A 13,268-nucleotide genomic window follows, 5' to 3' on the forward strand; every position below is an offset into this window, starting at 1 on the left:
TGACGGGTCACTGCAGGGATCCGAGATGGTACGGACTGTCAGATGGCAGACGGACAGCGTGCGGGGTTCGGGATTCAGCAGGCCCGGCTGGCGAGGCAGGATCAGCTCTAGAAGAGAGATACGTGAGTATGGCAAGACGACACAAGGAGACCTGACTCCTAGCTTGGAAAACACGAAGATCAGGCCCCGCCCCCTTGGACACTAACCCCCTTTATACCCTGTACCTGTTCAACCTCATTTCCTGTTAATGGATGCTGGCCCTTTAAGAAAGGGTCAGTGACCGCGCGCGCGCCCTAATGCGCATGCGCGCCGCCCGGGTGCCAGAAGCCAGGGAAGGAGGCTGAGAGGAGGACGCAGGGGAGCCGGCCAGATCCTGGGAAGCCGTCGGGCGCCGGAATCGGGCACCAGGGGGCCTGGGAAGGACGGGCACCGGAGGCTGGAGAGCGGGGAGCGTGGCAGGTGAGCCGGGGAGCGGGGGTGAGGACCCGGGGAGCGTGACATATATACAGTATAAGGGCCTCATGGAAGAAGGAATGTAAACCAATACAACTATAATAAATCGATAGTGTATGGAAATAGAGACTGACCAAAGAGGAAATGAATGCCAGACATATGGACCTGAAAGAGGAAAAGTATGCAAATGTGCGTATAAAAATAATAATTAAGAAAAAGAACATCAATAAATAATGAGTTATGAAAAATAAAAATAAATAATGAATTAAATAGTGGGTGCACTAATAAGCCACAGTTATGGCATGAGAAAAGAATCGTAGATGGACAATACCCCATTGTTTAACACTGGTGCAAGTGCAATCCGATGTCTCTGTGTTCATGTTCACACTTATCAGGTTACAAAGCAGCATATGTTTTGAACTGTGTGAACTACAGATTAGCACTATGGCTGCACATAAATACTATGTTTTCTGGTGACCGGTATCCTTTAAACTGGTGTTTATGTCTAGCAGAGAAAAGGACAATAGGTTCTGCAAACAACTCTTTGAGTGAGAGCAGCTCTTCTCTTCCTCGTGACACTCTGTTGAATGGAGAAGCCAAACCCATAACTGTATTGTGTTTTATCAATAAAATGAATGTTTAACTGGGTGTAATTTAAATGGTTAATGATTCTCATTTTTCACTACATGTGGGAGGATTTGCTAAACTGGGTGTGTTTCCAGGTATAAAACCTGCAGGTATGCCAACAGCGACAGAAAATAAGATATTCACTGTTTGGAGATTTTTAGCTGAATGTAAAGATGCCCAGAATGAATTACCGTAAACCTTTCCTGGCAACATTGTGTATATCTGTTGTTTTTATTTGTAGCTTAAAAATCCTTTTTTTGGACAAATATCTGGCAAATGTGGACATTACAGCTTATTCAAGGCACAGTAAGTCTTTTGGATTTCTATTCTACCATGTATAATTTCAATATATGTTGTCAAATACGTCTTGTTAATTATTTTAATGACCATACAAATGATGGAATCTGAAATGCTTGGGACTGGTAGATTATATTTCTTTGTAACGTGGTGTTAAAATATGGTAGTGTAAATGTATTGCTTTTTATTGCTTTTCAGTTTCAGGAAATCCTGCGCATTTCTGAAAAAATGATATTTCATACATCTTAAGGAATCATTAAAGGGAACCTGTCAGGTGCAATATGCACCCAGAACTACGAGCAGTTCTGGGGGATATTGCTAATCCCGGCCTAACCGTCCCTGTATAGACTAGCATAAATAGAGGGATCTTTAGAAAAAGTATTTCTAAAGATCTTTTATCTTATGCTAATAAGCGAGGGGACTAGTCCCAAGGGCGTTATATCACCGACTAGTCCACCCTCTTATGCTGTTAGTGCGCCCACACATGTTATTCAATACAGCATCACCAGCGATGACGCACGTACCTGCGTTCACTGTGACCGCACTTCTGAATTCCGGGCACTTCTGATCATGCACAGTATGAAGCCAGGTGTATGTGTCTTGGCTTCAGAAAGGTATACTGCGCATGACTGTGAACGTCCCTGTGGACGTACTAACATGCTAAGAGGGCAGCTAGTCGGAGGATATTACGCCCTTGGGACTAGTCCCTGTGCTCATTAGCAGATGATAAAATATCTTTAGAAATACCTTTTCTAAAGATCTCTTTATCTATGCTAGTTTATACAGGGACTATTAGGCAGGGATTAGCAGTATACACCCAGAACTGCTCGTGGCTCTGAGTGCATATTGCACCTGACAAGTTCTCTATAAAGTAAGTTTTCTGAAAGCAGTGTTGCCTGTATTTGTTCCAAGGCAAATAAAGTGTTGCACTATGTTTGCTAAATTTGGTGTATCTTTAAATATAACACTTTTGTATAGAGCTATTTCTTCAATGTTTATTCTACCTCTTATATAATAATAATTTTATTTTTATAAAGTGTAAGTATTTAGCAACTTTTTAAAGAGACAAGGTTGTATGCACAGCATAAAGATTACCTACTAATTTAAATATTTATTGACCCAAAAGCCAAATGACATACCGTATGTTTCGCTTTATAAGATGCACCTGATTATAAGACGCAACTTGAAGAAAGGCAAATATCCAGCATCAAGGAGGGTAGTAGATTAAAACTTGCTTTTATTAGACAAGTAAAAACAAAATGTAGTCCAGTAAGCACAGAGGCACAAGTTTTAGGCGTGTAAACCAACGCGTTTCGACCAGAGCGTCTTATTCATGGCATGTGAATTACCCCAAAACTGACACCATATAAAAGGAGGCACACATTATACGTCATTGGCAAGGCTGAGTGCTTAATTAAAATTGAAACAGGTGCAAGTCCCAGTGCAATATAGACATATGGGACTGGAGTAAAAACATATGTGTGGAAAACCGCAGTTTGAAGTACAAAATTTACATAGACATATAATTGAAAAAGTAAAACACAGATCAGAATTATAGTTTACAGAGGATTAAATTTGGGAACAGAGAAATGAATATGCATGTATGCATATGTATGCTTCATTTAAAAAATTGTAGTGAAGCATTAAAAAGGCAAAGAAAAGGAATTTATTATTATTATTTCAACATGTTATAGAAATGGAACCCGCTGGATATTCAGACTGTGCGATATTGTAGCAACAAATCCGAAAATCCTGCTGGATTCCGTCATTGATGTATTTACTCTGATGGAACCGGCCAAACATTCAGACTGTGCGGTATTGTGGCACCAGATCCGAGAGTGTTGCTTGATTCCATCATTGATATAAATGTTCTGGTGGTTCAGTCAATACCTTGGTCGATTAAAATAAATGTAAATGAGACAGTCATGATGCTATATATACTGTCAGTTGGGGCATCCGACAAGAGCCATGCAAATATCATAGGTAACATACTCGTAGTATATCATAAGTAGTGGTTTTAACATGAGATGATTTCTTATGATAGATTACAAGCCATGAATGGCATTCAATACAAATTTAATACAAGTTTAAATGTCCTACATGAGATTTTATATAGATAAAAATTAATTATCTCAATTGTTTTTTAGCAAGTTTGTACCCCGTTCAAAATTATTGATGCAGCGGGAGGATCACTCGCAGGACAGTGAAAATTTCTAATTATCCACGAGTGGAACCTATAGGTATATGCAGAGCTCCTGGTATATATAGCAAATGGCTCTCCATTGTACATAATTTTTGTATATTAGGAGATTTTTTATCTCATATAGTAGTGAGATGTATTTTTTATATATATTTTGTTGCTATATAAGTGATTTGAATGATATCATGACATTGCGAAAAATACAAAAATACATGGATAAATACTTTTATTGAAATTAATAGTCTAGATTATTTATAATGAATTACTTAGGAGTATTGCAGAATTAAATCCTGCCGGATGTTCAGACCATGCGGTATCCTGGTACCAAGCCTGAAGATCCAGAAGGATTCTCTATTCAGGAGTTTTCTTCTGTGATCTCCTCCTCTTACTGGCTTGATCACTTTTTCGATACCCATGAATGTAAATGAGTCCAAACATCTATTGTGGGTATTCACAAAGTGTCGTGAGACAGCTGAGATATTGGAGGCATTGACATTCAAAGTATCAGACAAGTGCCGCCTGATCCTTATTTTGAGGGGACTCCCGGTGCATCCGGTATATTGAATCTTACATAAAGTACATTCAATTAAATAGACCACAAAGGATGTATTGCAATTGATATAATTTTCAATATTATATGTAGAATTTGTATGAGTAGAAGTAATAGTTTTGCTGATTTTTGCGTATTTGCAAGCTGTGCAATAATTGTGGCCACAACGAAAAAATCCCTTGCAGGAAAGCCAGTTCTTATTATTTATCCTAGTGTCAGTGATCATGCTAGGAGATAAAATATTAGCAAGACTCATGGCACGTTTGGCGAGAAATTTAATATCATATTGTTCTAGTATATTAAAGAGATTTTTATCCTGGTGAAGTACTGGAAGATGTTTTTTAATAATTTTCACAATGTCATGATATTGTGGAGAATAGACTGTGCTGAAAGTAATTTTGTTGGAGATATTTTTTCTATGAATGTCAATTTCTATCAATGTTGTTTACAATTTTACAAGCTCTTTCCAAGCTCCATTGAGGATAACCCCGATTCCTGAGTTTATTGACAGTTTTGGTACATTCCTGTGGAAAGAGATCAGAAGGGGAACAATTCCTTTTAGTCCTGATTAATTCCCCCACAGGAATGTTTTTAATTGTGTGGGCCGGATGGCAGGAACTGGCCAATAATAGTGAGTTACAATCTGTATCCTTGCTATAAGGTATAGCATCTATATGGTTCTGATTCCCCACCAAAGTGACATCAAGATAGTTAATTTTTTCAGAGTTGGTATGGTATGTGAATTTTAAATTAAAAGGATTGTTGTTGATATACTCAATGAAATTAGGAATAGCCTGCGAGTCCCCCTTCCAAATTAACAGTAGGTCGTCTATGTATCTAGTGTAAAAAACAATATGGTCAAAAAATGGATTATTGAGTAAATCAAAAATATAAACCTCTTCAAAAACAGCCACGACAATGTTAGCTAAAGATGGGGAAAATTTTCCCCCCATACTAACTCCACAACGCTGTAAATAGAATTCCTTGTTAAAAGAAAAATAATTATGTGTTAAAAGAAAATTAACCGCTGTCACAATATAATCTTGAATGTTAAGTGGATACGAACTGTGTTTGGAAAGAAAAGACTCCAGGCACTCCAAGGCTACATGGTGGGGAATAGACGGATACAAACTCACTATGTCACAGGTGACCCAAATATATTCAGGCTGCCAAGTGTGGGAATGCAGATTGTATAGAAGGGCTTTAGTGTCCCTCAGGAACCCGGGGAGATCTTTGACAAGGGGTTGTAGAAAGTGATCAACCCAGGATCCCAATCTTTCTCCCAGTGATCCTATGCCCGAAATTATGGGCCTAAAGGGGGGGGGGAAACCCCCTTATGGATTTTGGGTAAAGCATGGTAGATAGGGATCACTGGGAAGTCCACCTTTAAATAATCAAATATTTTTTGTGGAAAAATTCCCCTTGTGAGCCCATCTTCCAACAACCTGTCAATTTTATTTTTAAATAAGAGAGTTGGATCTCCTTTGAGGTGAATGTAAGTATTGGTGTCTTGCAGAATTTCATTATTCAATTGGATGTATAGTGGTAAATCCAAGACAACAATCCCCCCCCCTTGTCAGCTTCTCTGAAGACAAGATCTTTATTGTCTCTCAGAGATTCTAGTGCTGTTTTTTCAGCAGATGTCATATTATGAATCGTTATTTTATGAGCGTGATCCAAATGTATTAGATCATGCTCAATCTTTTCCTGAAAAACGTCCAATATTGGGGGACGAGATTGCAAAGGATAAAAATATGGGTTGGACGTCTTGAAAGATACGTCTGGTAGTTGATCTAATGTCCTGGATTCCGACTGTAATTTTCTCAAATCTGTAAGATGAACAAGTTCATGAAAACTGGGTATTATATTGTTTTCTCTAGTGTCCATATCCTGATTGAAGCTGATATCATGGTTGGATTCCAAGTCAAAATGAAATTTGAGTGTTAGATTCCTTGCAAATTTGTTAATATCAAGGAGTGTGGAAAAAATGTCAAATTTCTTGGTAGGACAGAATTTCAAGCCTTTGGATAGAACAGATAATTGGTCACAATTGAGGATTTGTGCAGATAGATTCCATACTGGATATATCAATATCTCTTCTTTTTCTTTCTGCGATCCGGATATCTGTTTCCTCCTATGCTTTCTGCCTCCTCTACGTTGAAGTTTTTTGATGTTTTTTTGGAACTATTGCTGGAGTTGAATGTTCTGCGGTTAGTATCAATCTCAGCTGAGGAGTCAGAAGAATCATCCACAGAATAATTGGTGGAGATAGATGTAGTACTAATGTCTCCAAAGCTAACCCTCCTGGTGCGATTGGTATGAGGTGATTTATTATAATGTTTGAAATTACCGCGAGTAAAATTGGAAGAGAGACGCCATGTGTAAACTTTGTTGAGTTTATAGTCCTGGAAGTCTCGTTCAAATTTCTTCTTTTTTCTATCAGCAATTATATTTTCCAAGTCATTCAACCGTTTGTTTAAATTAGTTTGCATGCTGATGAAGTCTTTATGGTTGTTAAAAGACTCCAAAGATTTTTCGGTTTCTAGTATGCGACTTTTAGTATTATCCAATTCTGATGCCTCATATTTGATAATAAGTTCCATCAATTTTATAGAACAGTTCGATAGAATGGAGTTCCAATTGGACATGAAATCCTCTGAGTGTGTAGAGAAGGTGGGATTTTTTAAAAGTCTTAGACCCCGTGGTATCATATTTTTATCCACATAAGACTGAAGTGAAGTGGAATCCCACCATAACTTGGTTTCTTTGATTTTGAATTTTTCTAGTGATCTGTATAGTTGTGCAATGTCTTCATTAACTTGTGCATGTGCATTGCCCTCAACAGGTTCAGGTAACGCCTGAGAGGTCTGGACATTAAAAATGGCATTAAATCTGTTTCTCCTATTAGTTGGAAGATCCATAAGAGTGGAGTAAAGTCACGAGGAATTGTATTAATTTTGATAGTCTGTAGTTTAGGGGGGGCACGACAATTAAAGCCAGCCGAATAAACAAAGAGAAATGAAGCATACATATGCATACATGCATATTCATTTCTCTGTTCCCAAATTTAATCCTCTGTAAACTATAATTCTGATCTGTGTTTTACTTTTTCAATTATATGTCTATGTAAATTTTGTACTTCAAACTGCGGTTTTCCACACATATGTTTTTACTCCAGTCCCATATGTCTATATTGCACTGGGACTTGCACCTGTTTCAATTTTAATTAAGCACTCTGCCTTGCCAATGACGTATAATGTGTGCCTCCTTTTATATGGTGTCAGTTTTGGGGTAATTCACATGCCATGAATAAGACGCTCTGGTCGAAACGCGTTGGTTTACACGCCTAAAACTTGTGCCTCTGTGCTTACTGGACTACATTTTGTTTTTACTTGTCTAATAAAAGCAAGTTTTAATCTACTACCCTCCTTGATGCTGGATATTTGCCTTTCTTCAAGTTGCCATTCCGCCCGGGCCTGGGCGTTCCCTGCATCGGTTGGAGTCTGAGAGTGAAGAGGGGTGAGCTGACTATGGTTTTTTGTTGATTATAAGACGCACCCCCAAATTTGGTGAAGGAAAAGAGAATTTTTTTTTTTAATGTTAAATGGGGTCCGTCTTATAATGCCAGTGTCCATCTAACAAATCATATAGGGTATATGTCCCTCATAGCCCCCCATCCTAAAATTAGCCCCCCTTAATCTGAATATGGCCCCCTTATATTAAATATAGCCCCCTTGTGCTGGCACATGTCCCCCAGTGTTTGATATGGCCCCCTCTGGATGGCACACGTCCCCCTGTGTTTGATATGGCCCCTTATAGTTGGCACACCTCCCCCTGTGTTAGATATGGCCCCCTATGGATGGCACACCTCCCCCTGTGTTAGATATGGCCCCATATGGATGGCAGAACTCCCCCTGTGTTAGATATGCCCTCCTATGGATGGCACATCTCCCCCTGTGTTAGATATGGCACCCTATGGATGGCACACCTCCCACTGTGTTAGATATCGCACCCATGCTGCTGCCCATAGTAAAATAAACTCTTTCCTTACCTTCTCCAGTGCTGTCCTCCCTCGTGTCTCCCTCCGTGCTGCTGAGCTCCTGCACTTTCTGGTTCTCGGTGCCGGTCATGTGATCGGCACAGCAGAGTGATATCATCTCTGCTTGCCTGATCACAGCGGCAGCAGAGAGACCGGGAGATCAGCACTGGAGGAGGTAAGTAAAGAGTTTTTTATTTTACTATGGGCAGCAGCATGGAGGCCATATCTAACACAAGGGGGGCATGTGCCATCAAAGGGGGGCGCAGGCCGATATAATATGCGCCGCTGCCCCAGCCCATCACCGTGGTGCAGTTTCAGCAGCACAATGTTGGACAGCGGCAGTGCATATTATATGAGCGGGAGCAAAAAATCTCCCGCTGCCTCCTGCAGCTTTCACCAGCCCCCAGCACCACTCCAGAGCTGCCCCCACCTCCCCTGGACTCTGTAGTATATTCGGATTATAAGAGGCACCCCCTACTTTCCCACAAAATTTGGGAGACAAAAGTGCGTTTTATAAAGCGTAAAATACGGTACATTTAAAAACATTGTAAAAAAAAACATAAATGAGATAACTGGACTAAAAAGCCATTTTATTTTATTTTTTAATTCATTCCCTATCCACATTTGTTTGCAGGGCAATCTTTTGCAGCCCCCCATTTTCCAGTCATTTTACAGCACACAAGTTTGGTTCTCCATTCATTTATATCTAATTCAGATTCAGGGATAAGGTTCGGGTCAAGTCCGGGTACCAGACCGAACTTTTAACTAAAGTCCGTCCGAACCCAACCAACCCAAACTTCTATGGGTCCACTCATCTTTAATGACTATGTATTTTGGACATGCTATACAAATGTAATATCTATTAATATTATAGCTACAATATTGGCTGGTCATCTATGTATTTTTTTGTCATTGCTTATAGTGGTTTCCTATTAAGAGCCGTCACAGATGCGGATGTGTTTTTAACTATGCTTGCTGAGTTAGTAATGGGAGTGTCTGATAGATGCCTATCTATTACTAAGTCCTGCGATTTTTGTAAACTGTCAATTCTCAGCTGACATCAACCCCAAAAGTATTACCCCAACTGCCACCGCATCAGGACACTCGGGATGAGTTGGGTAAAGCACGAGAATTGGAATCTAATGGATGTGCACTTCTGGGGCGGTTGTGGGCCCCTATTTTTAGGCTAGGAAGGACCAAATAATCATGGGCCTCCACAGCCTGATAATACTGGCCCCCAGCTATCTGCTTTACCTTGGCTTTACCTTGGCTGGTTAGCAAAAATAGGGGGACACCATGAAATTTTTTTTAAATTATGTAAACTAATTTAAAAAAAAAATGGCATTGGGGTTCCCTCTATTTTTGATAACCAGTCAAGGTAAAGCTGACAGCTGAGGGTTGAAGTCCACAGTTGTCTGTTTTACCTGCGCTGGTTATCAAAAATAGGAGGGAGCCTACATTATTTTTTTAATTTTTATTGTTCACAGGAGCATACAGGCAATTTCCGCATTCAATAAAGATTGCTGATTGGCTTTCAAATTTGTTTTATTAATTTTTAAAAGGGGGGAGGAGTAACAATACACATCAAAGAAATTTGAACAATATAAGTCACATAAGATATATAGGGATGAAAAACAAAATATATTATATAGAATATTAAAATAAAATAAGGGTTAAAGGAAAAATGGTATAAAGGAAGTGGGAAGAGAGATAAATACAAGGTTGGTACGCTGCAGCCTCTCAACAAACCTTAACATACAAACAGTATCTGGACACCAAACTTGGACGCAACCTTTTTTTAAAGTCCGTGTTCGAGTCTAAGGGGTACTTTGCACGCTGCGACATCGCTTGCCAATTGTAGCATTGCCGAGCGCGATAGTCCCCGCCCATGTCGCAGATGCGATATCTTGTGATAGCTGCCGTAGCGAGCATTATCGCTATGGCAGCTTCACACGCACTTACCTGCCCTGCAACGTCGCTCTGGCAGACCACCCGCCTCCTTCCTAAGGGGGCGTGTCGTGTGGCGTCACAGCGACGTCACACGGCAGGCGGCCAATAGAAGCGGAGGGGCGGAGATGAGCGGGACGTAAACATCCTGCCCACCTCTTTCCTTCCTCATTGCAGGTGGGACGCAGGTAGGAGATGTTCCTCGCTCCTGCGGCTTCATACACAGCAATGTGTGCTGCCGCAGGAACGAGGAACAACATCATACCTGTCGCTGCAGCGAAATTATGGAAATGACCGACACTACACAGATCACCGATTTACAACACTTTTGCGATCGTTTATCGGTGCTTCTAGGCTTTACACGTTGTGACGTCGTTACCGGCGCCGGATGTGCGTCACTTTTGATTTGACCCCGACGAGATCGCAGTAGCGATGTCGCAACGTGCAAAGTACCCCTAAGACCCTGACACGTATAGGATTCCGAACTTTACCATTCAGGTTCTCTCATCCGTAATAATCATAAAGAATAGTCCAAATAACAATGTTTGCAAAGTCCAGAAAAAGAGTAAAAGAAGTAGACATAATAGTCATAAAAGCTGGTAAATATTCCAGATGATGACTTGAGAAAAAAGAAAAATAAAGAGAGAAGGAGAGAGTGGAGACCCCATGCATATTGCCACTAAAGTTGTAGCATCATCAGGGGCATCAGTGCAGTAATAAAGACTTACAGTGCTGGCCAAAAGTATTGGCACCCCTGCACTTCTGTCAGATAATACTCAGTTTCTTCTTGAAAATGATTGCAATCACACATTCTTTGGTATTATTAACTTCATTTATTTTGCTTGCAATGAAAAAAACACAAAAGAGAATGAAACAAAAATCAAATCATTGATCATTTCACACAAAACTCCAAAAATGGGCCAGACAAAAGTATTGGCACCCTTAGCCTAATACTTGGTTGCACAACCTTTAGCCAAAATAACTGCGAACAACCGCTTCCGGTAACCATCAATGAGTTTCGTACAATGCTCTCCTGGAATTTTAGATCATTCTTCTTTGGCAAACTGCTCCAGCTCCCTGAGATTTCAAGGGTGCCTTCTCCAAACTGCCATTTTGAGATCTCTCCACAGGTGTTCTATGGGATTCAGGTATGGACTTATTGCTGGCCCCTTTAGTACTCTCCAGTGCTTTCTCTCAAACCATTTTCTAGTGCTTTTTAAAGTGTGTTTTGGGTCATTGTCCTGCTGGAAGAGCCATGACCTCTTTGGGAGACCCAGCTTTCTCACACTGGGCCCTACATTAAGCTGCAAAATTTGTTGATTGTCTTCAGACTTCATAATGCCATGCACACGGTCAAGCAGTCCAGTGCCAGAGGCAGCAAAGCAACCCCAAAATATCAGGGAACCTCCGCCATGTTTGACTGTAGGGACCGTGTTCTTTTCTTTGAATGCATCTTTAATTTTCCTGTAAACTCTATGTTGATGGCTCTTCCCAAAAAGCTCTACTTTTGTCTCATCTGACCAGAGAACATTCTTCCAAAACGCTTTAGGCTTTCTCAGGTAAGTTTTGGCAAACTCCAGCCTGGCTTTTTTATGTCTCAGGGTAAGAAGTGGGGTCTTCCTGGGTATCTTACCATACAGTCCCTTTTCATTCAGACGCCGACGGATAGTATGTGTTGACACTGTTGTACCCTCGGACTGCAGGGCAGCTTGAACTTGTTTGGATGTTAGTTGAGGTTCTTTATTCACCATCCGCACAATCTTGCGTTGAAATCTCTCGTCAATTTTTCTTTTCCTTCCACATCTAGGGAGGTTAGCCAGAGTGCTATGGGCTTTAAACTTCTTGATGACACTGCGCACCGTAGACACAGGAACTTTCAGGTCTTTGGAAATGGACTTGTAGCCTTGAGATTGCTCATGCTTCCTCACAATTTGGATTCTCATGTCCTCAGACAGTTCTTTGGTCTTCTTTCTTTTCTCTATGCTCAATGTGGTACACACAAGGACACAGGACAGAGGTTGAGTCAACTTTAATCAATTCAACTGGCTGCAAGTGTGATTTAGTTATTGCCAACACCTGTTAGGTGCCACAGGTAAGTTACAGCAGGTGCTGTTAATTACACAAATTAGAGAAGCAGCACATGATTTTTCAAACAGTGCCAATACTTTTGTCCACTCCCTTTTTTATGTTTGGTGTGGAATTATATACAATTTGACTTTATGACAATTTTTTTAATTTTTTTCATTGTAGACAAATTAAATGAAGATAATAATACCAAAGAATTTGTTATTGCAATCATTTTCAAGAAAAAACGGAGTATTATCTGACAGAATTTCAGGGGTGCCAATACTTTTGGCCAGCACTGTATGCGGTACTATTTACATGCATAGAAATAAATCATTTGTTACCCGCGTAATATAGTGAGAATTGTGACTTTTTAAAAATTTGCAAAATACTTACAATTCTCATTCCATTAGGGAGTGTAGTAAAAATTGAATAAACAGTTCTAGACAGAAATGTTATTTTTAAAGATATGCCAATACTTTGATAAATTTTGTGCAAATAAAGATAAGGATAGGGTCACACTCACAAGACCATATCTTCTCCAACCAAGAAAAACAGTCCCATTATTCTAATCACACTATGATTACAGTTTGATCAGAGTCTGATCAGAGTGGAATCTGTTTTTCTCGGAGGATGAAGAATAAAAAAAAAGGATAAAAAGGAAAAATTGAATAAAAAGAAGAGGGAGAGAAACGCTCCTGTGTGAATCTGCTGTGAAATAAATACAAGGATAATGTGTTGCAGCTCAACTAATCCAGTGATCGTGTGAGATTGTCAGCCTGCTAGCTGGATACAGCTATCACCACGTAGTGGAGATGTCCAGCATGTTTGTCAGCAGCCAAGATGTACCAGATGCAGCCACCTGGATACAAAGGGGGTTACACACTGCACTCCAGATGCAGCTGCCATCAGGGAACAAGACATCCGGGCATAATCACCACCAGGGGAGCTGGAAGGTTCACACACAGCGGCTGTCCGGGTGCAGGGAGAGCTCACACACTGCTATAGAACAGAGGAGGTGTACTAGTGGCGATCACCCAGCATGAATGGGGATTCACACACTCCACAAGTGTTACGTCCCCACCGGAGTC

General features: G+C 40.4%; 1 protein-coding gene across 1 annotated transcript in view; it reads left to right on the plus strand.

Annotated features, from left to right (window-relative positions):
- The first annotated feature begins 1,253 nt into the window (after window positions 1-1,253).
- LOC142301881 (beta-1,4-galactosyltransferase 1-like) overlaps window positions 1,254-13,268 on the plus strand; it is a 245,803-nt gene continuing 233,788 nt past the window's right edge. The window contains exon 1 of the mRNA XM_075342954.1: window positions 1,254-1,386. Coding sequence (XP_075199069.1) covers window positions 1,254-1,386 — 133 coding nt within the window. The remainder of the gene's footprint in view (window positions 1,387-13,268) is intronic.

The sequence above is a fragment of the Anomaloglossus baeobatrachus genome, chromosome 1, assembly GCF_048569485.1.
Source record: "Anomaloglossus baeobatrachus isolate aAnoBae1 chromosome 1, aAnoBae1.hap1, whole genome shotgun sequence".
NCBI lineage: Eukaryota > Metazoa > Chordata > Amphibia > Anura > Aromobatidae > Anomaloglossus > Anomaloglossus baeobatrachus.